A 27,827-nucleotide genomic window follows, 5' to 3' on the forward strand; every position below is an offset into this window, starting at 1 on the left:
GTTGTCCTTTTTAATATTTACTTTGAGTTTAAATTAGTACTAATTACTGGAACTATATTTACTTAAATGTTGTTTTTGATTCGAAACTTCAAACATTAAATTTTCTATGACTTACGATTAAGATACGTTAAATATTAGGTCTAGATACGATATAGATCGGATATGTCAGTGTCAAAAGTGACACTTATGCTTGAAACGTCACTTTTGACACTGACATATCCGATATTGTTCGTTCGAATCGGATCATTAATGCGTTTTGAAGTTCGAATCGGCTCGTTTATACGTTTTGCCATACAAAACTGAATTCAGAAGACATATGATTATCAGGTTGTAAGTAGGTATGTAAAAACAATACACTCTTCTTTTTGGGCAGTCGTGTAATCATAATCTTACATACCTACCTATAGATACGAGTTAGTTGTAGATGACGTTCATACATAACAAATTAAGAATTATTAAGATGTCTCCGAATTGTTTGTAATGTCGTGAACCATCATTACCGCCTTGGATACAACCTGTGTTTAGGTAACATTATGTAGCTAAAACTCCTATTTAGGTACTTTATTTATGCAAATTAAAATCTAAGTCAAGTTTAAAAGAATTCCCCTTTTCCATTCAAGCAAATTTATGCAAATTTATAACTGCGTGAAACTGGTAAATAATTGTTTAAACAGTTACGAATTACCGACTGACTATGGCCTTTATACCTATTGCAATAAGGTTCCTGTGCGTAACAATGTGCTATTGCACGAAGATATGCTAATTCGAACATTGAAGTAGTTGAATGAATTGCTATAGCGACTATTCTAACAATCATTCTGCAGCCCTAGTGGAAAAGGGTACAAGTCTCGCGCAGCTTAGGTTTAAAATGGCATATAGGGCCACTGTACCACGATGTGGTGGAATGTTCCGAAACGAACGAGATCTGGGAAATAAATAACGTTTCAGGGCGCTTACTCTGAGAGGCGCAGAACTAGCTTTTACTTGCGACTTCGTCTGTGTGATGATGATGTTTGCTTCCATTATCAATTTCCATCCTCGGGTATAATCTGTCTGCAGTTTAAGCATTGAGAGGTAACATACAGACACAAAAACAGCTAAGTTAACAGCAATTTTGATAGCCCAGATTATGCAAGTGTTAAGCAAACGTCATAATTTCATAGAAGTTTGACGTTTAAAATAACACTTGCACTGTCTGGGGTCTGGGCTATGAAAATCGCTGCCAACTTAGCTTGGTCTGACTCTATAATATTTATAAAATTATAGTTGGGATTTTGATTTGTGTTTCTTAAGTAGTCAGTCACATTCTTCTTCTTCTTCTTCAACCTAGCGTTTTCCTGGCCTAGCGCCAGGGTCCGCTTTCCTATTTAATCTTCTCCCCGGCTTCTTTGCCCGGTCAGTCAGTCACATTACTATATGTAAATTTTAAACTGAAATAGATTATGTGGGATTATGTGGGACTAGACGCGGACTTGCGTTTCACCCTTACGTCGTTACTTTACCACTGATCCGCACTAAACGCTACGCATCCAGCTTTATCATGCGTACGGCTAAGGAGTGGAATTCACTTCCTGCAAATCTATTCCCAGTCCACTATAACTTGGACCTTTTTAAATCGAGAGTGAATAGACATCTTTTAGGTAAGCATGTTCCATCCTAGACTACATCGGCACTTTCCATCAGGTGAGATTGTGGTCAAATGCTTACCTTTTCAGAATAAAAAAAAAAAAAAAAAAAAAATTATGCTTACTCAGATAACTCTGCTTGAAGCACTGATAATTCTGATCACGAGCAGGTTATCTGTACAATCGCCCTCGAGTAGGGAAATTGTTTTGTAGAGAAATCTAAAGCCAGTGAAAACCAATCAATTGAAAGCCAACTCACCCTGTCTCTGCACGGCGAACAGGTGGTCGGTACCGATTCTATTCATTGGTGAGCTGATGCTGTATTAGTGGCCAGCGAGGGTTTTGAGCACACACATCGGCAGTTAAAAACGAATTTCTGTTCATCACGACGAACGAGCTTGCGCATACGGCCATGAGCAGCCATTGAATCGATCTACCTTCAACTGGCTTTTATAAACGTCAAAAATATTCGAAGAAATTACCTTAACTACTGTCGCTAATCAATGCGCTAATAATTCAGCCTATATACGTCCTACTGCTGGGTACAGGCCTCCTCTCATGCGCGAGAGGGCTTGGGCTACAGTCCCCACGCTAGCCCAATGCGGTTTGGGGACTTCAAATACACCTTTGAATTTCTTCGCAGATGTATGCAGGTTTCCTCACGATGTTTTCTATCACCGAAAAGCTAGTGGTAAATATCAAATGATATTTCGTACATAAGTTCCGAAAAACTCATTGGTACGAGCCAGTATTTGAACCCGCGACCTCCGGATTGAAAGTGGGATGTCATATCCACTCGGCCACCACCGCTTTTGACGTATCGAAACATAACAGATAAAACTTAACTAGATATGGTGTTTGGAACCATCATTATCGATGTTCAAAAAAAAAACAAGAATAATAACTAGCTTGCCTATAAAATAATAATAAGTGTCTTAGTACGGATTATGTAAACGTGTAGTGCGTATTGATGTATTATTTATCAGATATGGAGTATAAAACGGCCTACAATAAGATAGTGTTTGTACACACCTACAGACTAGATTCGGTAATCTGCAACCAAGAACCCGACTGTTTACTGTATGACAACTATTTTAGTTTTTAATCTGTACATTCATAACTCCCCTCTGTTTAACGGATTCAACAAATGTAGCCGGCCTTATCGACCGTGTTACACTCTAGGTAAGCAAATATCGTTATCAGCTTTAATACTATTAACAGCGTTCATACGTGATAACACGAAAGGGTTACACTTTGAACTTTATAATTATTTACGCTACAGTGGTTGTTATAAATTAAAATCAAAGCAAAGGTAAACAAGGGCAAATTTGGCTAACTTTTGATAAATAACATAATAATATTATATAGTAAGTATAAAGGGCGAAATAGTTTCAAAATGTTAGTCGAATATCGCAAACAAGATTTTAATCAGTTATGATACTTTCATAACGCTAAAATGTTATTGGTAAAGTCGCCTTAGGAAATATGTGGTATAACGATGAAACCGCCATAAGTTTCGGTTCGTTAGAAACGTTTAAAAAAGAGAGCAGCCTGCAATCAATAAGTATATTAACTAAGATTTATTCATATCAAGAATAATTTAGTATAGAGGTCAGGCCATCTTTCGACACAGGATTAAAACTCTTAAATGACATATAGCTATTTGACTTGACCCATGTTATTTCACTGATATGTGTTAAATATCAAACGGCGTCGTCATCTACTCGAATATACGTCAAAGATTTTTTGAGGCACATTTTTTCTTAAGAGGAAACCACGTCCATACAAAAAGAGAAAACGTTTTTCCACATCATATTCCAATCAAATATTTTCCATTCTCCCTGATTTTTAGTACGTTATTGACACAATGAATAACAAGGTTTATAGGTTTTCCTTTTCTTCAAAACTTGCAAAACAAAAAAACATTTTTTTTTTTCAAATAAACCGAAACCTAAGAATACATATTATGCTCAAGCAATCGACATCAAAATCAAAGTGATTTGTTAAGATTTTGTTAATGGAAACCGTTTTCTCTCGATCGACAACAATTACCGTTATTTCGTTAGATTCGGAAAGATATTCTTCCCTCTTAAACTTTATTTATCTTATACGGAGTTATACCTATATATTTTTGTTCATATTCAACTTCATTCTCCATAGAGAATATATTTATGGAAACAAAATTGACATTACGTTCGTACAACCTACGCTGATAAGTCGGCTGAACTTTTTTTTCTATAATCCAGGTAGGTAGTATACCTACATCTGGAACAATTTTGAAATTCTGATCACAATATTATGAAATTTAATTTCTTTCAAGTCGATTTAATTTGTTTAAAATAAATAAATAATAATAAATAAATATTATAGGACATTATTACACAAATTGACTAAGTCCCACAGTAAGCTCAATAAGGCTTGTGTTGAGGGTACATAGACAACGATATATATAATATATAAATATTTATAAATACTTAAATACATAGAAAACACCCATGACTCAGGAACAAATATCCATGCTGATCACACAAATAAATGCCCTTACCAGGATTTGAACCCAGGACCATCAGCTTCGTAGGCTGGGTCACTAGCCACTAGGCCAAACCGGTCGTCAAAACGGGTCGTGTTTGTATTTATTTTATTGATACCTTTACTTTCAGCATGTATAAACTCCAAAATCTCATCTCGACAGGTCTTTAGGTATTAAATACTCGATCGAAAATAAACCATCTAAAGTTTGCAAACCTAGAACGTGAAGACAAGTGTTAGTGTTACCGTGAAGTGATTGCTCCGTACAAACTTGAAAACAATCAAACAGTAACAGTGCGCCGTGATGGGTTTTATATTTTTTCTATCTATAAATATGTTATAGATATCTACAGTTTCATATTTCGAAATATCTTAGACGAAAGTGAAATCGGAAGTTTTTACTAAATTAACGAACAAAAACTGTAAGAACCTAAAATTGAAGTGACAGTGTTACCATGGAGTGAAGCTGGAGGCCGCGTCAGGCCGTGTCGGGTGTAAATGGAGTGATGACTGTGATGAGCGAGCCCTGTCGCGTCGACTCGGAGCTGTACAAACCTACCGCGTTCTTACGGACCATATGGCGGCGGACTCTGTCTTTCAAGAAGAGGAAGGTGAGACAAAAAATCCTAAAGCTTGATTATTGGAACTTTTTTGAATCTTAGTCACCAGCCTATTTATCCTGATGGGATATCTTGAGCCTCTCGTTGAATAAGAAGGTTCAAATAGTAGAATATATCCCATAGTAGAGTTTTACAACTATAGGTAAGTACAAACTTACCGCGTTCCCGCGCAAAAAGCGGCGAACTCTGTCGTTCAGGAAGAGAAAGGTGAGACAAAAAGTACTAGCCTAAAGTTTGATTTTGGGATGGGAGGTTCACTTCTTGAATCTTCATCACCAGCCTATATTGTTGGGAACAGGACTTATTGTACCAGAGAGTTTTGCCTAAGTCCGCATGCCAACCTAAATTGAATTGAGGATGTTTTCAGAATGAATCGGTAAATATCAAATTACAATCACAATAAGATACTCACTGAGTAAGACTGAGGTTTAAACCGATAACCTTACCTTTTCTAATATACTTAATGATAACTATGGCGGCTTCTAGAATGACGTAGTTAATATAAAAAAAAGATTAGAAAGATAAGTATAATTCAGTATAATATTTCATTCATATATAAAATAAATCGTTTGAAAGTCCTACCTTAAGAAGGTTATAATTATTGGTGGAGGTACCTAACGCAAAGGAAAACTTCGTTTCAAATTATTTTTACTTGAACATCACGTGTAAATTGAATGAGCTTTCTAGGCCAAGAAGCAAAGTAAGTAGAGGTTTATTTTTTTTAGCTTTGTATTCGTAGTAACTATAGAAGTCTGACTAAAGTTCAAAAACACAGGAATTGTACCTCGAGCGACTCAACTGTACTGCGGGAATATTGACAAAGTCGATTGACATCATTTACAATTTTATTTACGCCAATATAAACTTTTATCGACTAATCATTTTTTAGAAGTGGGAAATGGTGTATTGGGTACTATTCAAAGCGTAATAGCGTAACAATTAAAATAACTTTAAAAATTAAATAATTGACAAAAGTACAAAACAAACATAAAAACTAATTCGATAACATTCCAAAGGTAAATTTCAATATTAGTATAATTTACATTACAATTCAAGTCAATATTACATATATGAGATCGATTTCGTTCTGTTCTAAGAAAAAAAAAAACATTAAAATTATAAAAACATTCCGTTAACAGAAAGGTTTTTAGCTTAGAGAAAAGCAATTTTTATTATTTACTTCTAATCTAATTTTTGGGACTACTAAAGCTTTATGTGTGACTGTGCGCTTCCATGTTACATTTATGATCAAATATTCCAAATTGCATTTAACGAATATACACATTTCTAAGATATATAATATAAGCTCAGAACTGTCAAGATTCCATATTCTTTAAACAACGGCCATGACTCTGACCACTTAAACTGTGTGAGAAGTATTTGTTATCGGACCAGTATTCGAAATCCAAAATATTTTGAGCTTCGTCTATACACATATGTTCCGTCGCTGCTTGTACGGTACAATTATCTGAACACGCCTCTATTGTCTAGGCCTTAGAGTGTATGTTCAGATATTTTTGAGCACCTCAGGCGCTCGGATATATCTGATGGCGACTGTATTGGTCAAACTGGTGGATAAAAATTTGAAACGAATTAAGATGTCTAGATCGAACCTATACTAACATCCGCCGTACAAATATACTCACTTTAGTATTTGTATAGTTATTTTGAGCGCCGCTACCGAGGCAAGCTGTCTATGAATTTATAATGCGATCAACCTTGTACGTACCTATTTCCGAATCCCTTGTTACGTTCGGTATTGACTGTCTTCATTTTCTAGTTAACTTACAAGCTCAATTGTAATGTATATATGTCGACATAAGACAATCAAAACAATTTTCAATTATGTAGACAGCCCGCCATGTACGCCCTCTTAATGCTTGAAAATGGAGACCTAGACTCTCCGAGAAGTTTAACTGACCAAAATTCTTTGAATTTTTTGAAGTGTAATTGACGAACGGTCTTGTCTAGTGGGGCATTACCCTGCCTATGAAGCCGGTAGTACTGGGTTCGAATCCCGGTAAGGGCATTTATTTGTTTGATGTGCACAGATATTTGTTCCCGAGTCATGGATGTTTTCTATGTATTTAAGAATTTGTATGTTGTAACATGTTTGTTTTGTTACGACTTGACGACCAGTCTGGTCTAGGGGTAGTGATATTGGTTCGAATCCCGGTATGATGACCACAGATATTTGTTCCTGAGTCATGGATGTTTTCTATGTATTTAAGTTTCTATGTATCTGATATTATATATATCGTTGCCTGAGTACCCACAACACAAGCCTCCTTGAGCTTACCGTGAGACTTAGTCATTTTGTGTAAGAATGTCCCTATATTTATTTATTTACGACGACGGCTAAGTAACGGGTAACGGGTAAGTCATTTACGTACACTACGAAATTGCGGTACCTGCCTAGTTATGGCTAAATTACCATGACCAAATATAGAATTAGTCGCTTTAAGCTTATCTCAATCTAAATAGCAAATTATTACTTACTAGCTTCAGTCTGCGATATCTTCTATGTAACAATAGTAAACTACAATCCTACGATGATCTTCTGATCCATATATGGCATTAATAATTTTTTAGCAAAAAAATGTTTTTGGTACAAGGTTTTATCGCTGACTGTACTTTTCTTACCACAGGCAACTAGTACTTGTCGAGACAATTCTAAAATCCCCAAACACAATTAGGTTGCGTTGTTTTATCGCCGAGTCCCTGCCACCTCCTGTCTCCATTATCAGATCAGCTCGATCTCGACGGTACCATATTATTGCATTTTCACCCGACTTACATTGTGTACATGTTTTTAGCTTAATCGGAAATCATGAAGGGGTAAAATTTAGCTTCAAAAATTTGACCCAGACTAACACAACTAACATAATTAACAAACATGGCTAATAGTTAGGTAAATGAAAGCTCGTAAAAGTGATGGATGATTCTTGGGATAAAAAGTATTTTAAATGGTTATTGAGATAAAAAAATCACAACTTTCAAATAGTAGCCTTAGACTTGGTTCAACAATGTAAGTATACAAAAACATGCATTTAAAATATTTATCACATTATCACACGGCGGACACTCCATAGTACGGAAATCGTTTGAATAACTACGAGTAAATGTTCACGACCTGTACCCCTAGTGTAAATTTGATCGACATCATAACGTGACGAACGCGTTTGCGTTAAGTCTCATTTTGTATAGGATTTTGAGTTTCCAAAACGTCCCGCTTGGCGCGCTCTTTCTAAATCTAATACAAAATGAGACTAAACGCAAACGCGTATGTCACGTTTCGAAATCGAATTTATTTACACTAGGGGTACTGTTTGTTTATACATCAATGTGTGTGTAAGTTCCTTAGGTAGCCAGTTGAATTTTTTGGGGTTACCATGACAACGTGGTAAAAGTTGTTATTTACTTAAAAAATTACAAACACGTATACTTTGGCATAATACACCGGTATTTTGCACGCGCATCCATTGACATATGTCAATATATTATATCTAAGGAGGCCTTACGGGCAATAAGAATGGGGCCAGTACCGCGGTGTCACGCACACGAATTCGAGCCAATCGTGCAGTCTATCGGCACAACGCGATTGGTTGATGAGTTCGCATCACGCGCGCGATTGGTCGCAACTAGTTGCGTTAGACTGAACCATTGGCTCGAATTCGGGAGTGACATCACTGAACTAGCACCATTCTTAGTGCCCGTTAGCCCTGTCCTTTGATATATGTCAATGCACTGCTAATCGAACTGAAATTTAGACAATCTGTAGATAATCTACTGCCGCGGGGTAAGTTTTTCGGGACGGGATGGAACTTGTCCGTTTTGTATGAAATACTATAACGTATTATGTGGCTTTATGTAAAAGAGTTTGTTCATGTGCATAGTGCACATTGGCATCAGTCTACCTCAAGACATAATTATCTGATTATTTCATATGTAACTATAATCGAACACCTTATGTTTGCGGAAGTCATCAATCTGCGGGCTAAAACAGAATGGGATGTATCTCGATACAGATGTTCGACGAAGTGATTTCTCAATTACAAACACAAATACGTCTGGCGGCGCGGAACGCGCGCCGGATCGACGCCTCAGACGCGCTCGGGGCGAATTATTCGAACTTTAAAAATTTAAACATCATTTTGATTTTGCTCACGTGCGATATGCAGTTTATTATTTTTGGCCGAGCATTTAAACCCACCAAATAAAATAAAAACTCTGAAATTAGAAACAAAAACTGTTATTAAGTATTAATTTGTTTAAAATTCAAGAGCGTATTTTGTGTTTTGAAGTTTAAATGTAAGTTCTCGAACTATACAGAATGTTTATTTAGCCACCTAATTTACCTGGTGAATATATAGGTCATACTGAGCAACTTACTATGGGACCAACCCGAAATCGCAAAAAAAATTGGCTGTCTCATACATTTTGGCTGTCTGACCTTGACATTTTCTATGGGAGAGTAAATTTTTTTTTTCGTGATTTGAGGGTTGGTCCCATAGTAAAACTTGTTCAGTGTGACCTATATATTCAGCCCGTAAATTATTACAGGTGACTAAATAAACACCCTGTATTGAGCGTGCCATTACTTTAATGAGATTTCGAGAGGCACAGCAAAACCAAAAAGAATAAAGATTATAATGAACTCGTATTGGATTTTTTAAATGTCGCTGTATTGTTCCACGAAAGTAATAACTAATAACTTCTGAATTTTCACATTATAAGTGGCGGTAGCTTGTAGGTTGTACTTACTCTTCGCCGCCACATACGTACCCTAAAAAGCTTTCCCTTCTTCAACCTTCAAGTTAAAAATCATATGCAGCTAGCAACTACCTTAAACTAGCTATAGGATTAACCACTATACTGTATTACCATGCAGATGATATTGAGGATTCGTGTGAGATTACATTGATAAGAATATTTTAACGGATAACGCATCTAATGTACCATTGCGATATCGTGCGTGCCGTTCGGTCTAATCATTTTTTTAGACCGTATAGCGCCATCTAGTGCGACTATCAAACTCAGACATGTTTTTTTCATATATATTTATTGCCATTACTTTATATTACATGGAATACAGACCCTGTAAGGGCACAGTATTTTACTCATACATAATCATTATTAACCTTATAAACTACATTGCATAGGTCATGTTATTATTATAATTAAAAAATAACATTGAAAAAAAAAATACGATCAATAACTCTATTTAAAATAAATAGGGTTTCATATTTTCGAGACATAAGTTCAAGCTCACTTGACATAATAAAAATGTAAAGTGAATTCTGACCTCTTTTGGTATTTGTTTGTTCGCACAGATCTTTTCGCAAAAATGTGTTAAATACATTACGAGTATGTATTATATCGCTTTCGTTTTTCAGTTGTGACAATATTTACTTCACTTTGGCACGTGTAAAAGTCGATATCACTAGTTTTTATTAAAACTACTATCATTGTTTCTTAAAAACGTCTTATGACATGAGACCAACAGTCTTGTAACAGTAACGCACTTCTAAATTCAACTGGTTTTTAAGTACCTTGACATTAAGTTCGCCAATATTTACAATAGACACAATATGATGTCATATGTATGTAATCGTGGTTTTACCGCTAGGTCGTAAAGATGAGTCAAATATGTCTCAAAAGTGGTTGATGAAACCGGCAATGACACGAGAAAAATACAAAACGAAATCTAACTATTCCGTCCCCAGGTCCCCACGTGATAGAAAACGTATCGCCATATTTGTAAGTCCCGCGCATGCTGTTTGTGTGCTCAAGCCCCACAGACAGACAAACATTTATACAGGTGGCTGTCCAGGTGTGCAAACGGCACGAGACCGTCTGCTAGCCATAAATATATAATGTTTTAAAATTGCTTCCATATAGTAAATAGGGTATCATTTAGCAAAAACTATGTAGGGGGTAGGACAGACAAAAGTGAGTACATATTGGGGTGTTTTATAGTTATATTTACTTATGTACAGCTGCAGAGAGAGGTGACTTCCCCTGCATAGAATATTGAATATTGTATGAATTTTCTGAAATGATTGGTATTGTAACAGCTCATACAAGATAACATGTTTTGGTAATGTAGGACGATCGACCACCTCAATGTTGACGAGCGCTCATATTATTACATAGATTTGAACCTTAATACTATCACGATACAGTTGCTTTTTAAAGGACATTGTTGCTTTGTATTATGCCTAAATCATATGGCAGCTGACCGCTCGCATAAAATAAGAAATGGTTTTTCTTTAACAGATTAGGGTCTGTGGTGTAAAACTCATTCCAGAAAATTTTCCATACCTGTCATATATATTGCTACTCGCTTTTTATGCTGACCAGATGTAAAATCTCGCGAAACTGTTTATTCAGACCCCACTCATCCGGTACGTAATGAATTAACGATACTACTGATAGGTTAGTAATAATAATTTAAAAAAATCAAAGTTTATTAAAATAATAGCTAATCTAAAACGGATGGTGGTTTATAAAAAAAATCCGACACTTATCAGCATCCTTTTTCGACAAATATTATAATGAGTGATTAAGGACTTAATATAGGTATGTGCTTATGCTTACATAGTTATATTGAAATACAAACCTGTGTAGTACATTGTTTTCCTATAGATACAGTCATATATATTAACAGCGGAATCAGGTAAATATTTCGAAACGCGTTTTAATGATCATAATAGTAGAAATGTGTTACGATATATATGGTCACAAGTTCATACCAAAACTATGTGTAGATGCTGATGTGTATATTTATAAATTTTTGTAAAAAAAAATTGGTAGTGTATTCTGCAACGAGGGGGCTGCGGAGGGGGGGGGGGGGAGTGAAATTTTGCGAAGAAAAAACTAAATTTTAAGCGAAATAATTCTGAACTATGGTGACATATAAAAATATTTGTCCGCCATATTGTCATGTTTGACAGGTTATCGAAGACACGGACCTATCCGGCATTCAGCCACGATTGAAAATTGTGTAAATATATCTTAACCGGCTATATTTAACATAATCTAAGTATTTATAAACACAACATAATACATATAAAACTTAAAATCTAAATCTAAAAATAAATAAAACTAATCTTAAAATAAATAATTAAAAACTATCCCCCTGCGGCATGGTGCCGTAGATGCTGGCAGCATTTCCTCGTTGTATCGCAATACTTATTCTCTGTGCGAGGAAGCTGCCAGCTCTACGATCACCGGTAGCGTCTGCTATTTTTTTGGATAATTCCTTGAACAGTGTAGATGCATTCGGACCCCACGGCTATTAAATTAATCAAATTAAATATTTTTTTACATAAACAAGAAAATTAAATTATAAAAATCAGTGTTTTAAAAGTAAAACTCATTTATACCTAGGTACTTGGTTGATATGAATAACTGACACAATTCCACAATCCATAACTCCCGGGGGAACCTTGTCCTATAGTACACCTGCATGAAATAAGATCTTTTTCGAACAAGTGTGATGAAAATATACTAAAATAAGACAAATCTTAATTATTCATGACAGAAGTGTCAGTATCAAGATATTTTTTGTGTGTGAGTAATATTCAGCAATACGTTAGCGAGGTGTTTAGCGAGTTGTAATAGGAGTTCAGTAAACAGGAGCGTGATTTATGGTAATAAAGACCTTAACACCAAAGGTGAAGGTCCACCATGTTTGTGATGTGGTCTTCTGGTTTTGCTGTTACCAAGTTAGCGTTTGTTAGCACAGTGGATCTTGTTAACGTGTACGCAAGTATGATGTTTTCAAGGATGTAAATACAAATTATATAATATACTACCAACCTGCCCCGGCTTCGCACAGGTTACATAAAACCGTGATAAATTATACACCTAAACCTTCCTATATATCCCTTGATAGCTGAAAACCGCATGAAAATCCATTCCGTCGTTTTAAGTTTATCTCGAACATACAATGCGGCAGGGGACTTCGTTTTATAAGGTGTAGTCATTAGCTATTAGGCAGCGCACAGAACTCGATGCTAAGCGCGATGAGCTGAAGGCCAGACCACCTGTGGCCATACTTTACAATTATGTCGGAGGGGTGCTGACCTACAGCGAGTGTGGTCGCATATTTGCTGCAAAATTGGCAACATCAGTCACCTGAGAGCGCACCAGCGACGCTCTCAACGGTAGAATGCAGTCGCTGTGGTCGAAAACGGCTAGGAGAGATGATTATGATGAGTGATTAAATAGACGTAGACCAGCGAGAATTCTGTACATTCACATTAATGATGGCAGTGGCGAATTTCATATTTTATTTATTAATAAAAATATTGTAATTTATTAAATAAAATACTTATAGTTCTACGAGCGCAAGTAAAAATTGGCTGTAAGTTCAACAGGCACCTTTAAAAAATCATCAATTTCACCCGAGATATTTTGGCCGTTTAACAACGCTTAGTTCGATGGTGACATTTTAATGTATTCTTTCGATCCTTGTTTTTGTAATTACGTTTAGGGTAGCTAAATGATAACCAACCTACCCGTAGCATAAGATATTTTAATTAGTTATCGATACAGGGTAGTATTATCCGAAAATAGTTTTTACTTGAAAAACGGGAGCAGTATTCATGTTTATGTTCAAAGAACTGCGTAGGCGGTGCTCAGATTAAATTTAACCTTAATGTGAAGGGAGTCAGTCTTACCTTTGTTGATTGACCTTTTGAGTCCTCTTAAATTAGACGGGATTGAAATATTACATAAATAACGATTTATTAAGTTTGCCTTTGAGAATATTTTATATTTCTATATTATGTTTCTGTTGAAAACTCTCAGCTATTTAGAATAGAAATAGAATATAAATATTTTTATTCGTAAACACAAACGTAATAAAATACAAAAATTAAATGCTACATATGCTATTATGGCCTCATCTCAATATGTGACTGGCGTAACATGCCAGGTATCAAGCAACAAGGCAACATAAAATGAACAGAAATTAATTACATATAATGGACACACGATTAAATAAGAAAAGTTATACAGATAAAAGATATACATAACATTAAATTACCTTTAACAGGTCTGCGTGGTAAGAGGTGTTATACACGTATTACAGAGTTAGAATCGAAGCAAGCATTAGCACAGAATTTGCAATGACAAAGTGTGCTGCCATCATAATTCTTTATTTTATTTTATACTACGTCGGTGGCAAACAAACATACGGCTCGCCTGATGGTAAGCAGTCTCCGCAGCCTATGTACACCTGCAACTCCAGAGGAGTTACAGGTGTACATACGCGTTGCCGACCCTAACACTCCGCACCCTCGTTGAGCTCTAGCAACCTTACTCACCGGCAGGAACACAACACTAAAATAAAAAAACTAAGAAAATATGGCGTTTATAGTGGCACTCCCTCACTTTTTTACAACAAAGTCGGTGCAGTATTAGCTTAGACTGACTTTAATTTACCGCGGTGCCCCGGCAGTCGTATTACCGCCCAATAATAGAAAAAATATTACAATCATCTTTTTTCTTTGTTTCCAGTCGGAGGACAAATATGCTGCTTACAAAGGCGTCCGCGACATCACCATCAAAAAGGTGAGGTCACTTTTTGTGTAAACCCAACAGTGGGATGGCTTCCATTGCACTTGTTTTGATCTTCTTCTAACGGACAGTTCTGATGTCTGATTGCTTGTGACGCTTCACTGGTGATGCTATGTAAACTACATACCTATGTAAATGTCTAGTCAAGCACTGACCTCGTCCATACGGAGAAAAATAAATAAATAAAACATCAAATGGCACGTATATTCGAGCATCGAGGGCTCATACTTACAGAAATCACTTACCTGTTGTTAAAAATATCGATTTAAGGTTATATAATCTAATCTTATCTAATGCCTAGGCTTCAAGCTTCCAATTTCTTGTAAATGCAACAGAGCATACCAAGTCAAGGCATTCACTGTTTCCAGTAAGGTAGTTGACTGATAACTAGTCAAATCAGATTTTCGAACTGTCAATACCATTAGCCACTATGAAATCTATATGAAAACCAGAACAACAGATATGTTAAATACAAATCGTGTCTAAAAATAACTGAGGTCTAGGTTTTTGTGCCGATATTGATCAGAGAAATGTCTGCTTTCATAGACAGTACCATTTTAACTAGGATAGTTGTTCGTCAATTTGATGATGATGTTCTTTTCCAGGGTCCCTCGGGCCTGGGCATTATGATCATCGAGGGCCGGCATACGGAAGCCGGCCGAGGAATCTTCGTCTCCGACTTACAAGAGGGCAGCGCTGCCGAACAGGTGACTGTCAATTATAGTCAATATTCAGAATGATGCTTTCAAGTGCAATGCTTTGCTTTTGCCGAAAGCTTTACAGCTAATTGTTAATTAAAAGCACCCTTAATGCATCTTTTTTTGAGGTGTAATTCAGGTTCGACAAAAACTGTTGTTAGAAAAATTGATACGTATTCACAAGTCCGAATTCGTTTCAATAGGAAGTAACCAGGAGAACACAGACAGGCCAATTCGACCGTAAATTGACATCAGAATGACAGATATTTAAATCACGTTATTTAGTTCTCGTGCGTCTCATCTGCGCTATTATATGTACGGACAAGTAGGAACGAAATATACCTAACTGAATGACATTAGTTCGATGTAATTCAGATCAGATCAGGTCAGAGTTTGTATCGGCTGTTTGTCTTCTTATAATTGGAACACTGCCAATCCTTCATAGGTCCTTCGGCCTCGTTTCTGAATACAAAGATATAATCGACTACTACGTTCACGTTTTTTTAATGTTACAATATTTATTATTTTTCAGGCCGGTCTCCAAATAGGAGATATGATATTGGCTGTGAACAGAGATTCCTTATTGAGTTGCAGTTACGATGCAGTAAGTATATTAGCAACATAAAAGTTGTTATAGTAAAAGTAAATTACTGTCAAGTTTTGGCACAATGTCATAGATATAATACTCTTTATTGGCACACCTTACTAAAAGATACAGCTTAAAGAAAAACAACTTTCTTTTTTATCGATTAAAGATAGAGGGAGACAGACAGTCTCCCCCTATCATCAGGCAGGCGCAGAGGCAGATAGATACTTTAAATCTATTCTAGGTAGTTAGTTATTTATTTGTGGAAGAGAGTTTTTCAGAAAGTTCGTATTTTTCCAGGCGGCGGCAAAATTGAAGCACACTGAGGGCGTCGTGGTACTCACCGTGTGCAGTCCCAACCAAAAGGATGACAAGACTGATGATGCCAGTGGTTCAGCTGGTAAAATGACCTGTTTTAAGCTAATTTTACGGTTTACGTGTTTTACTAGTTACTCGCGGGACATGTTTCGTGTGGTGTTTTTGTGTGAACGCTACTCATGCACTGTTAGTATTTGAAAATGGAGACCTTTTTTGACGGTGTGGGATTGCTGTTACGCATCGTCCCCCCTGGCCTGAGGTGGGCCTATTTTGGGAGGGCCGGGGGGGTATGGTGGATGCCTCCCGGCTCTCTTTCCATCGAGAAACAGGAGGAGGAGCCTACCCACTAAGCCCACACCGGCGTTTCCTACAATATGCCGTTTTGGGAGACAACCTGGGATCGTGAACATTCTACCACGACGCCCCCCTTCCTGGCAAGACTGGCCAGCTTACACCGGGACACCCGCACCTGAGGGGAAGGGGGTCAGATACGCTTTGACTCTCCCCACGAGTTCAAAATGGGGACTTTGGTTTCTCCGAAACATGTATTTGGTAACTGAATTGTCAAACGTAAATTTTTGACAGCCAGACTTATGGACAGTGCCGTATAAAGTTAGCTGTTGAATTCGAAGCCAGCATTTGTCTTAGACTTTACACATCTAGTTTTCATCAAGTACAAACAATGAACCTTTGCTATTACTCTACTGCATGGCTTAACCTATTGTAAACTCTATTCACAGCCAACGCGACGTCACGACCAGCTAGCAGGAACCAAACCCCGGATGCTGGCAAGGCAGGCGCATCTCGCCCTACCACGCCGAGGCCAGCACCTTCTCCAGTCAAAGGTACCTACAGCAAAAAATACTTTTAGTTTTTAGTTAGTATACAATATAACTTACATGGGACTGCTGCCTACGTCACTTGATGTTATGAAAATATAAATGCTGTTTCTATCCTTCAAAATCAAATCCAAAAAAAAAAAAAAAATTCTTTAAAAATTTAGGATTTTTTTTCCAATGCCTTAGAATCTTTTACCATGCTGTTATCTCATTAGGCACACATATATTAGGTTTGGTATTAGCACACAAAAACAGGAGGTTGGCAGTAATTATGTTAAAATGATTCAACACTTTATTTATTTTTCATTATTTGCAGCTGAACCTCCTCCCGACCCTGCGACGTGTCACCCCATTCCAAATCAAGACACGGTCATCGAAATTAACTCAGCCAACGAGATTCTAGGCGTCGTCCTACTAGGTGGCAGTGATACTTTAATCAATGTAAGTTATTTTTGGGATAATACAGACACACAACCGAATCTTTCCCGACCTACCCGGGATAGCTTTATGCACTTTCTTTCACTTCACAAGTGCATTTTAAATCCAAACGGCATTCGTCAAAATTCGTAAGATCCTTAAGCCACGATTAAGCACGCTATTTTTTGCTGCTTCCTAAATTATACAAGCTGTTATTTCATTTACCTTTGCTGGTGTCTGTTTATGTTTCTGTGTGTAAAATTTACAAATTTAACCACTTACCAATTTTCGAGCTGAAATATGACTTCAGCGCTGTGGACTATGAAACGCCAATAGATAGTATTATATATTATACTATGATATGCAACAATTACTATTTATTGGTGTCTTCATCAAAAACTAATAATTCAAAACTCGTTTCTCAGGGAGCAGCAGCGGTGATCCTAGATATTTATAAAAAGGGTACTATAGCGAAGGACGGGCGGTTGAAGGTCGGAGATCAGATCGTAGAGTGCAACGGCATCCACATCACCAAAGAGATGACTTACGAACGAATCGCCATGAGCATCAAGCAGCGAGCGCCTAAGGTGAACAATTCTGAATTTTATACCCAATTTAAATCACATGACGAAGTTAATGTGGTAGATATAGTGCTGTTCCAGATGAACATTTAGTTTGTAGAAGTAGTACCTACGTGAAAGTGTAAGGTCAAAGATCTCATCACATCTTTTCAGCCCATGGGGTTTTTAATATCAGCACTGCACATTAGTCAGTTATTCCCTGTTGATGTGTTTATTTACATATTTCCTTGCAAATAAAAAAATGCAGAGATTCAAGTTAGGTTAGGTAAGTTAGGCGTTTTTTTTGACATTCGTGTCGTGTTACCGTTTTATATTTTCTTTTTATTTCTATAAATTCACAAAAAGGTGTTTTTTCAACGTAATGCCGAAACCAGCGAAACATCTTGTTTAGTATGAAATACTTATATTCAAGTTTATTTTTATGTATTCCAGATGAAGCTGACAGTATTCCGTCCAGACCCCATCCCCTACACAGAAGTGGAGGTGGAACTGACGCGCAAAGCAGGCAAGACTCTTGGCCTGACTTGCATCGCACCGGTGGAGGGCGCGGGAGTTTACCTCGGGGATTTGGTGAGTTTCTTCTTAAAATAAGTAAGCTAAGGAAGCACCGATCTATTACAATGTTTAAAAAATGTTTAAATTATTCATTGAGAAGAACAAAGAAAATGTCAGAAAAGAACAAACGATTATCAATGACTTGTAAGATTTGAGAGACTATATAAGATTTTTAATGGATTGCCTTTCAAATGTATGGACTACAAAGGAAACTTTGCCCATTTTAGAAAACCAATAAATCTAACCATTGTGTAGGGGTGAATCACATGAAATGATTATCTCAATTGTTCTCTTTTGTATAATAACTCCTATTTATTTTGTGTATGTGTGAGTGTGTGTATGTGTAGGTGGCATGTAAGTAGTTTTGTGTTAATTGTTACTGCAGGATGAAATATGTTAAGACACCGAAACTTCTGCTTCCCACTATCATCAGTTATCATACAACTTGGAACTCTTGTTGCAGCTACCTGGCTCCCCCGCGGACCTAGACGGCCGGCTCCAGAAGGGTGACTTTCTCGTCTCCGTGGATGGCAAGGACGTGTCCAAAGGCGACTACGTGGCGGCGGCTACGGCGCTGAAGCTCTGCTCCAACAAGACCCAGATCAAAGTCAAGAGGTTCAAGATTGTTAGATAATAAGTTGACAATGGCGCGGAATCGCCATCTAGTTTGTACTTTTAGGTATTTAACAGGATGTGAACTAAAGAAACTTAGCGACTGGCTTATTGGGGTGACATATCATATGATTTAAAAAATCTATAGAAGTAGTATGACTTTCCCATCACGGAACAATAGCGTTCCGGTCATTTGGGAGACGTACGCAGAGCCGAAACCATAGGCCGTAGACGCCTTTTTGATACTTAAATGAAACGTAAACCGAGCGGATGCTGCCTTTGTTCGTGTCATGAAACCCACGCAGAGACAGCACCCCACAGGATAAGTACGTTTAAGAGTTGATGGAATCTAAAATTAATTAGGCTATTGGTTGAAAGCGATGGACTAAATACTGGGCTATGGGAAAAAACCCTTTGACACTATTATTCATCTAAATATCTGAAAGTACAGACTGCAGACTATGTAAATGGAATAGAAAAGGGCGTGTACAGGTAGGGCAATATCGTAATAGTACTGTTGCGTTTAGGCTTTAGGGTTGCCAAAACCGGCGAAGAACACTGGTTGACATAATTTTAATTGTCCTAAAGTTAATTTATAATTTTATAGCTATTAACATACAAATAAATTAATTTATCAGTAGTAAACCACGCGAAATTAATTTTGTATGGGAGAGCGAACCCTCTTTGAAATTGGTCGCATTTTTCCTGAAAAAAAAAAAGGTTTCGTAGACTATCTTTTGCTTATTTGTTTTAATAAGTTATCTACTTTATTAATAAAGTTCACAAGTAATGTTGCTATAGTATTCTATTAGGACACATTATTCAATTTTGGCAATCCTTTAGCTCGATACATTTTAACATTAGAAAAAGCAAGGATGAAATACTGAGTGGCTGTTTTGAGTGTAACTTCAAAAGTGGATTGACAATACGCTGTTTTAATTATATTTTAAAGACCTTTCAATACTTATGTCGATAGTTTGAAACTTATTGAAGGAAGGTAAGGAATTATGTTTTACAAATACATTTGTTTTCAGTCAATTACTACTCGCATAGCAATAAAAAATAAAAATAAAATAAAACACATTTTTATTGTATTTTTTCTTTTTTACTGATTGATATGCTGGTACCAAAAGACCTATGAAAAAATTGAAAGAATAAAAAATCTCATGCCAGCCCTTATCAATTGACCAATTCATGTTAGGTATTATTGAGTTTACCTAAAGGATGATTTCTTTCAATAGGTTTTAACTATGAAACCCTCATCAGAGATTCTTTATGACATAATTGCTTATTTAGATTGAACGTTTTATTTTTCTGACAAATCAGGCTTTGATAGAGCTGTTATGTAAAATTGTAAGAACACAGATATTTTGAAAGTAAACCGATATTTATCTTACACTTAACAGCTACTAAATTCTTGCTCATTTGTGATACATTCTGGTTTTCGACAAGTGCTAAAAAAACTTGCTGTAAGCAAACCCCAGTGCAGCAAATTTTTAACTATTAGCAGCATTTATTTTTACTTAATAACTCCTTACCAAATTTTGAACGAATCGATATAAAAAGATTTATAAAATAACCTATGAGTCTCTATTAAAAAATCTATGAACAACATAAAAAAACAACCTACTGTTATCAGTAGGCAGTAATTAAATACATTTATGCAGTTTTTGTATAGTTGTGTCTTTGTATCATCAAACTTGTTTTTTGTGTATTCGTAGGTATATTAGAGAATCAGTATTTTGAGTACAATTTTGCGATCTGAGTTAATCTTAGTTTAATTCTAAGACAGGCCGAAATGACCCTTGGTTGTAGCTGCGTCATTTCAGTATTAATATTTAGATTTTGTTATCAACGTTTTAGATTTATGATCCTTTTAATCATAGATGGGACACAATAGACATTTATTCAAACATAATTTATTTACATCGTGGTATAATTGAACAATTTCTTATCTACATATAATTTTGAACTAAGTAGGTATAGCAATAAAAATACCCATCTACGATTACAAGAATCAATTATTTCATAGAAAAATATCTTAGCTTGTAAAATATTCAAAGTACGAAACCTCTAGTCCACGCCTATGTAGTAAAGTCGAAGCATTTTCATATTAAGTTATGAGGCAATAATTCATTGCTAGAGTGCTAGAAAAAATAACATATACTTAGCTATTTATTAATACCAATATAGTATGGAAAACAGTAAAGCAACATTTTGTAATATTTTTTTATTGTAAAATCCTGTTTTTTGTTAAAAAAGTACATAAATGTAAATCTTTTTAGCTGAAGTCTTGATAGGCTTACTAGTGTAATAACTTCTGTAACGAGACAAATTATATGTAAATGAAGATATGTCTCAATTGCGTATGGATAACATAAATACTGCATTTTATAAGTTACGATAATAAATGATCCTTTTTAATCGACTACATCTAACATCCCCTCAGCAATGCATGGCAAAGGTGGTTCTGGTGTAGTCGATTTTTCATCTAATACTTTGGATATTTTTTATAGAAACTGTGCCAACTCACTTACACATTATGTACCTATATTCAGGTCACCATTTTAGCTATCGCGTGGCAATTGGTATGCCTTACCAAGACCGTCATCGAAGCGCTGCGGATCGATTAAATATGGCTTTTATTGAAACTGGTGTTACAAGTTATAGACCACTAGAATTAATAATAAATGATAAATCGACCGGGATATAAACCGTGATTGCCTTTTATATTGTTTTTTATTTAAGTCTAGTGAAACTAACCGTGAATTTTTCAAAACTGTTAAGATATAGACCTGTCGATTATTTATTTCTCTTTTATTTTTATTCTATATGATTATTTTCATATTAGGTTAATATTTTTTTCGAAGGACGCAACTTCGTCCGTACGTTACTGTTATGTTGTCGTGCTGTTTAATAATTTCCACACTGGATATTAACTGATTTCTTTGTGATTAAAATTTTAAACCCACATGGATTTACAAACGAACTCAAATCTACTTAAATATAGGCGACGGGAATTGTCAAGTGTCGCACTTCGTTGATGGTCACGAAAGGTCGGTTGTTACCTATAATACAAAATAACCAGTTGAAAAAACTGTAAAAGTTGCGTAGCATAATTCTAAATCATTGTAAAGTGTAAAAAATTTCCTATAAGTGTAGAATTGAATTGTATATATATGATGCTTCATGCCGCTGGAGTCGCCTTTCAGAGCTTACCCGTCTGTCAAAACCTCAGCCAATGGTCACATGTATTGTATGGACAGCCGTTTATCGGACATGGCTATTTATGCGTTACGTACAATAATCGCATAAAGAGGCAGACTGTTTTGTACAGAAAACTACAGACAAGGCGTCTCCAGTTGTTAAATTCTGTCCATCATAAATCCATTATGATCACTTAACTTAGTTACTTTGTATAGAAATTGTGTTGAATTTTGTTAGAGAGCTGAAATAAAAACTACCATCGTTGTTTTTTCATCAATGACAGTCCTATCTAAGGGGATGTATAGAGGGTTTTTAAGGTTTTCACTTTATCCCACATAAGTTCCCTAAATTTTTAAAATATTCTAAGATGGGTATGAGATATCATAAATAGTTTAAACACAGTGAAAACAAAATGATAGTGCATCGCAGCGGTCGCAGAAAACAAAAGAAAGATGGGGTGAGTAATTTTAAACCTTTAGTGCCACTTACACCATCCCACTAACCCGGGGTTAACCGGTTTAACCGTTAATCCAGTGTCAAATTGTACAGGTAACCATAGTGACTCCAGGTTTAACTGGTTAACCCCTTGGGTTAGTACGATGGTGCAAGAGGCCCTAAGAGTTTAAACCTCATAGTTAAATATTATTATTTTAAATATTTCGTATATGTACATAACGTGACATAACTATTTGTATGGTTGCATTTAAACTGGAATTGTGTAGATCTTTAATCCTGATTTTAAAAAAACACGTGACAAGTAAAGAAAACCTTTATTAAGACAGCCTACTTTTCTGTATTCACTGTGATTAAAATTTTAATTATTATATTAGCAACTTCTAGTGGAAAAATACAAATGGCCTGCTTCTGTAAAAACTATATTCTGACATGTGATATCGTTTGAAAATAGTTAGGGATAACGTAAATGCCTGCGATCCCCAATGGCACATTTTATGTAAATTTTGGGTTTAGCAAATTAATCTTACGAATTGCACCCGTCGTTTTTAATGATATACTATAAAGGTACCTTTGTATTAGATACTTTCTATTAATATGTATAATATCCACTAAACAATAATAACATTTCAAAGTACTATTTTTTGTCAATGGCATATTATGTAGTAATGAAGAATGATACTAACTACTACGACGCCTTATCACTAGTATCAAGGTAGACGTCAGAAAAAAACTTGCTATTTTGTTCAAGCAGGCGTTCTCCTTAATTTTATTTTGAAAATGTTAACGAAACTCAAAACCTGCTAACAATTGTAAAGTATTTGCAATATTAGTACAAGGCGATAATTTATGAATTTAGCTGTTTGTGATAAAATTTTAAAATATTTTATTCTTAGTCATAATGTTCTAAGCGATCCTAACCAGGCGAATGGCAGCGTAAGTTTAGGTATAATAGGAGTCTCGAGATATACCTGTATCTGCCATTCGGGATTTAGATTTAAGCCTTTGTAAGTAGAATCCTAAAATTTCATCGTAGATGTTTCTTATCCTTCAAGTAAATTATATAACAAAGCCTTGTTCATACTAGTTTAAGTTAAATAAATATAGTTAGTATAGATTATTAGATCAAAAAGAACAATACATTTATTATTAGATGTTTCACTTTTCAGTCATTTTAGTGGCTGTAATTTTTAAATTTATTAATGTATTTCTTACAATTATACCGTTGGACTTTTAAATATATACCTAAATAATGTACACTGGAAATTGTATGAAATAGTGACTATGTAATAAATTGTGCGCTTTTTTCATCGGTATTTTCTTCCTTCCTATTAAATTTGACGACCGCTTTGGCCTAGTGGGTAGTGACCCTGCCTACGAAGCTGATGGTCCCGGGTTCAAATCCTGGTAAGGGCATTTATTTATGTGATGAGCATGGATATTTGTTCCTGAGTCATGGGTGTTTTCTATGTATTTAAGTATTTATAAATATTTATATTGTCTAAGTACCCTCAACACAAGCCTTATTGAGCTTACTGTGGGACTTAGTCAATATTTATTTATTTATTATTATTGATTTATTAAATTTTTGTCCAATTAAAAAAAAATCACGTATTGGGAAATGCTATTTATGAAATACGAGCGATAGAAATTGGGAATCTACTGGTATTAAATCTTAAATCTATTACTCGTTTTAAATTATATTACTTAGTAGAATTCAATCGTGTACTAGTGGAGATAATTTTAAAGGGAGAAATCCCATCAATTTCGTCACTCGAAAATCTGTAGAAAACAGCGAAATTATATTTTTGAAGTAGGAGCGATAGAAATTGGTAATCCAGTGTTTACCACTCGTTTTCAATTCTATTAGTAGACTTTAAATGCCTACTAGTGGAGATATTATTAAAGGTAGAACACGAAATCGAGCGATCGAAATTCAAATATCGGCCCCCTGGTCGATTACTTTTCATAGGTTAAGTTAAAGCCAAAATGATTAGAACTTTGTTAAGATATTGAATAACTGAAATAATGTAGGGAATTATAAATGAAAACAAACGTATTTTTTAAGACTTTACTCCATTCGTAGTATAATCCGTAGGCAATATTAAGAAAAAGTACATTTCCATGCGGCAGATCTTATTAATCTACTTATAACATTACAATTATTTTAGCTAAGTGATGAAATGACTAGAAAAATAACATTTACTTCTCGAATGTCCTAATATAGGTAAGTACTACGAAACAAAATATCGATTAAGTTTATGGAGTATGAACATTACGTACAGTTATTTATATAAATTAATTCTTCAGAAGTCTAGTATAAAAGTGAGATGGAATAAAAATAACATAGTTTATTTTACTCGAGGCATGACGATTACATAAAGTGTTATTCTTGCCCCGTCGTTCGTCTTTTACCCCATCAAAAACTCCGAAATATTTCCATAGTTTTCATATTTAAATTATTTCGTCTCAAAAAAAATATGCTGTTCGAATTGTCTCAGAGTCAAATATTAAAGTAGGTAAATACTTCAATAATGGAGCACCTACAAGAATATAATTTGATGATATTACCAAATTAAGTATTTCAGTTAAAATAATTACATTCATCAAGGTACTTAAGTTTTGAGCAATAAATACTGATCAAGTTAATTCTAATAATACTAACGTTCTTTTCAATATTTTTCTATAAAATATGAAATTTATTTGTGATAAAAACTAGTAACATTAATTAAGTACTTACAATTCTAGTCTTAAGACACGTCTTACAAACATAAAGGTAACTTAATTGGGCTACAGAAACTATAGAGACATTTGAAATTGTACATAGTTTACAATTAGGAAATGTGTTTTCAATACATAAAGAAATAATAAAATTGCACAAATTATTGAAAATGGCCACCAGTGCAGGTATCATCATAATCATAAACTAAAATTAATACTATAGAAATCACAATCATTCTCATTCATCACAATTTATCTAGTTACAGTAAATATATTATTGTCTAGACTAATTGATCCTTATTTCTGTTCTTCTAATTAAACATCAATTATATCAAGAGTAAAGAATATGTGTTCGTTTCAATGGTCGTTTTTAATTCGTCTATAACTTCTCATCCGAATTCTTTCTGATAACTAGAGGCTTCAACCTGCTCCTTAATTTCACTAACCTTTTACTAACTTTACCAGTTGAAATGGGGTTCCTCAAATCAGGCATAGACTTGCTTTCATGGACTGGCGCTATTTCCATTAGTGTTGCTGCACCGTAGTACCTTGGCATGCTATAATCTTCTTGCATCATCAGTGCTGATTTTTGTTTAATGCTTTGCAAACTAGTATCGCCCTTATATTCAGGGAGTGAAGGACTATCGGCGAAGAATCTCGGCAGATTATTACTCCTTATTATTGGTGTGTCGGGCAACCTTCCTAGTTTAACTTCTTGCTCTAAAGACGTCACGCCTATTGTAGACTTACTCTTCATCAACGGGGGCTTTTCTGGTATTAAATGTTCGGGTATATTTAAGAAAGATGCACTTCTGTGTGGCACTCGTGATAATACTTTGTTAATTTTCATAGGGTCTATATTTTTCAAACTCTCTACTCTGTTAAGAGTTGGTTTTGCTAATTTACTGCCACTGTCAACTCTTTCCAAAGCCCTAGCACTGAAACTTCTAGGCATACTTTCGCCTTTTAATCTTAGGATTCCCTTAACGCTTTCAACTCTTGGTAAAGAAAGGGAAGATGGTAAGGCCACTACTGATACGGGATCGTACTTATAAATGGAACTCTGAGTCGTTATCTTGGATTCATCTTTGACTGTCACTGTAGTAGGTTTTATTACATCTTGTTTCTTAACTTCTACGTTCATAACTAGGCCCTCTTCAGTATCTTGGCTTTTACTATCACTTTCTTCTTCTTCCTCAATTTTAAACATATCGTGACCTGCTAGAAGTTCATCTTTGAACATAATTTCAAAGTCGGTAACTGGAGAATCTACTTCATCTTCGAAATATACTTTGGTTCTATTTGGTTTGTCTAAGTAGTCTGGTTCTGATTTAGTTTCAAGTTCGTCAAGAGAGTCGTTGCTGCCTTTGGATTTTAATTCGTGGTCGTCTCTAAATATCATGGATTTGGAGAATACCTGAAAAGAGAGAATAAAACAATCAAATTGTCACTATTTTTTTACCTTCATTTAAACAGTTACATCTGATTGATAGTATTTCAACTATGTAGAGGTAATCTCGTTCGCTGTGTTTACGAAAAAACTAAAATGAAATGACAACAGCTCTCTATTAAGTTTAAAATATCTGTGTTCGTAGCACAATAAGGCGTACCTCGTACAGTTTGTCAGCATGTATAGGCAGCTCGTTGAGCTGCCGACCGATGATGTCTCTCTGCTGCAGGTGGTTGTTGTTTATGGGCTGCTCTGTGACTACACTATCCAGGCTCGCGCCCATGTTTGCGTAGCCGTTCGAGTATCCGTTCGGATGATCATCATCTAGTCTGGAATTAAAATATGTATAATTATAATAATTCAGTCTATATACGTGCTACTTTTGGGCACAGGCCTCCTCTCATGCGCTAGAGGCCTAACGATGGCCCAATGCGGGTTGGTGACTACACATACACCTTTGATTTTCTTCGGAGATGTATGCAGGTTTGCTCACGATATTTTCCTTCACCGAAAAGCTACCTAGTGTTAATATAAAATGATATTATGTACAAGTCAAGATTTGAACCCGCGAATTGAAAGTCCAGATCCACTTGGTCATCACCTCTTCCGATTAAGAAGTAAAGCAAAATTATGCCAAGTTGTATTATGTATGCTTCTAGATCAGTTTTCGATGAAGAGTTAGTTGAAGAAGTTGAAAAAAGCGTTTTTTTTTAGATCTGATCAAAATTTAATTTACAAGTGTGTACCCATATAATTATAGTATTTATTATTATTGAACCTTAGAAATAAAAGGATTTAAATTCACCTCTTTGACAGAAAACCATAGAAACTATCGCTCAAATAAAAAATAATGTTACACGTCAGTTTTTCATTATGCGAAAATTGCTGTCAATCCTGTAAAATCTACAGATCAGACAGCTGTTTTTGCAAATCGCAATATTAAGTAAAATAATAATAAAATAGAACGTCGCGTTGTGATAGTGTAAGTAAAAGATATTACGGTGTTATATTTGTTTACTTTTGAAGTT

The 27,827-nt window shown here is 35.4% G+C and overlaps 2 protein-coding genes across 5 annotated transcripts in view; one reads left to right on the plus strand and one right to left on the minus strand.

Annotated features, from left to right (window-relative positions):
* The window catches only part of LOC133516432 (uncharacterized), a 211,959-nt gene extending 188,021 nt beyond the window's left edge, over positions 1–23,938 (plus strand). For both annotated transcript variants that reach the window (XM_061849366.1, XM_061849367.1), the window contains 9 exons: positions 14,303–14,356; positions 14,968–15,069; positions 15,593–15,664; positions 15,947–16,046; positions 16,705–16,809; positions 17,120–17,244; positions 17,646–17,807; positions 18,234–18,371; positions 18,820–23,938. In XM_061849366.1, coding sequence (XP_061705350.1) covers positions 14,303–14,356; positions 14,968–15,069; positions 15,593–15,664; positions 15,947–16,046; positions 16,705–16,809; positions 17,120–17,244; positions 17,646–17,807; positions 18,234–18,371; positions 18,820–18,990 — 1,029 coding nt within the window. In that variant the 3' untranslated portion in view covers positions 18,991–23,938. The remainder of the gene's footprint in view (positions 1–14,302; positions 14,357–14,967; positions 15,070–15,592; positions 15,665–15,946; positions 16,047–16,704; positions 16,810–17,119; positions 17,245–17,645; positions 17,808–18,233; positions 18,372–18,819) is intronic.
* A 747-nt stretch (positions 23,939–24,685) lies between these two features.
* Positions 24,686–27,827, minus strand: part of LOC133516435 (uncharacterized) — a 75,898-nt gene continuing 72,756 nt past the window's right edge. For all 3 annotated transcript variants that reach the window (XM_061849370.1, XM_061849371.1, XM_061849369.1), the window contains 2 exons: positions 26,960–27,128; positions 24,686–26,766 (listed from right to left, as the gene is read on the minus strand). In XM_061849370.1, coding sequence (XP_061705354.1) covers positions 25,729–26,766; positions 26,960–27,128 — 1,207 coding nt within the window. In that variant the 3' untranslated portion in view covers positions 24,686–25,728. The remainder of the gene's footprint in view (positions 26,767–26,959; positions 27,129–27,827) is intronic.

The sequence above is a fragment of the Cydia pomonella genome, chromosome 3 (genome assembly GCF_033807575.1).
Source record: "Cydia pomonella isolate Wapato2018A chromosome 3, ilCydPomo1, whole genome shotgun sequence".
Taxonomy (NCBI): Eukaryota; Metazoa; Arthropoda; class Insecta; order Lepidoptera; family Tortricidae; genus Cydia; species Cydia pomonella.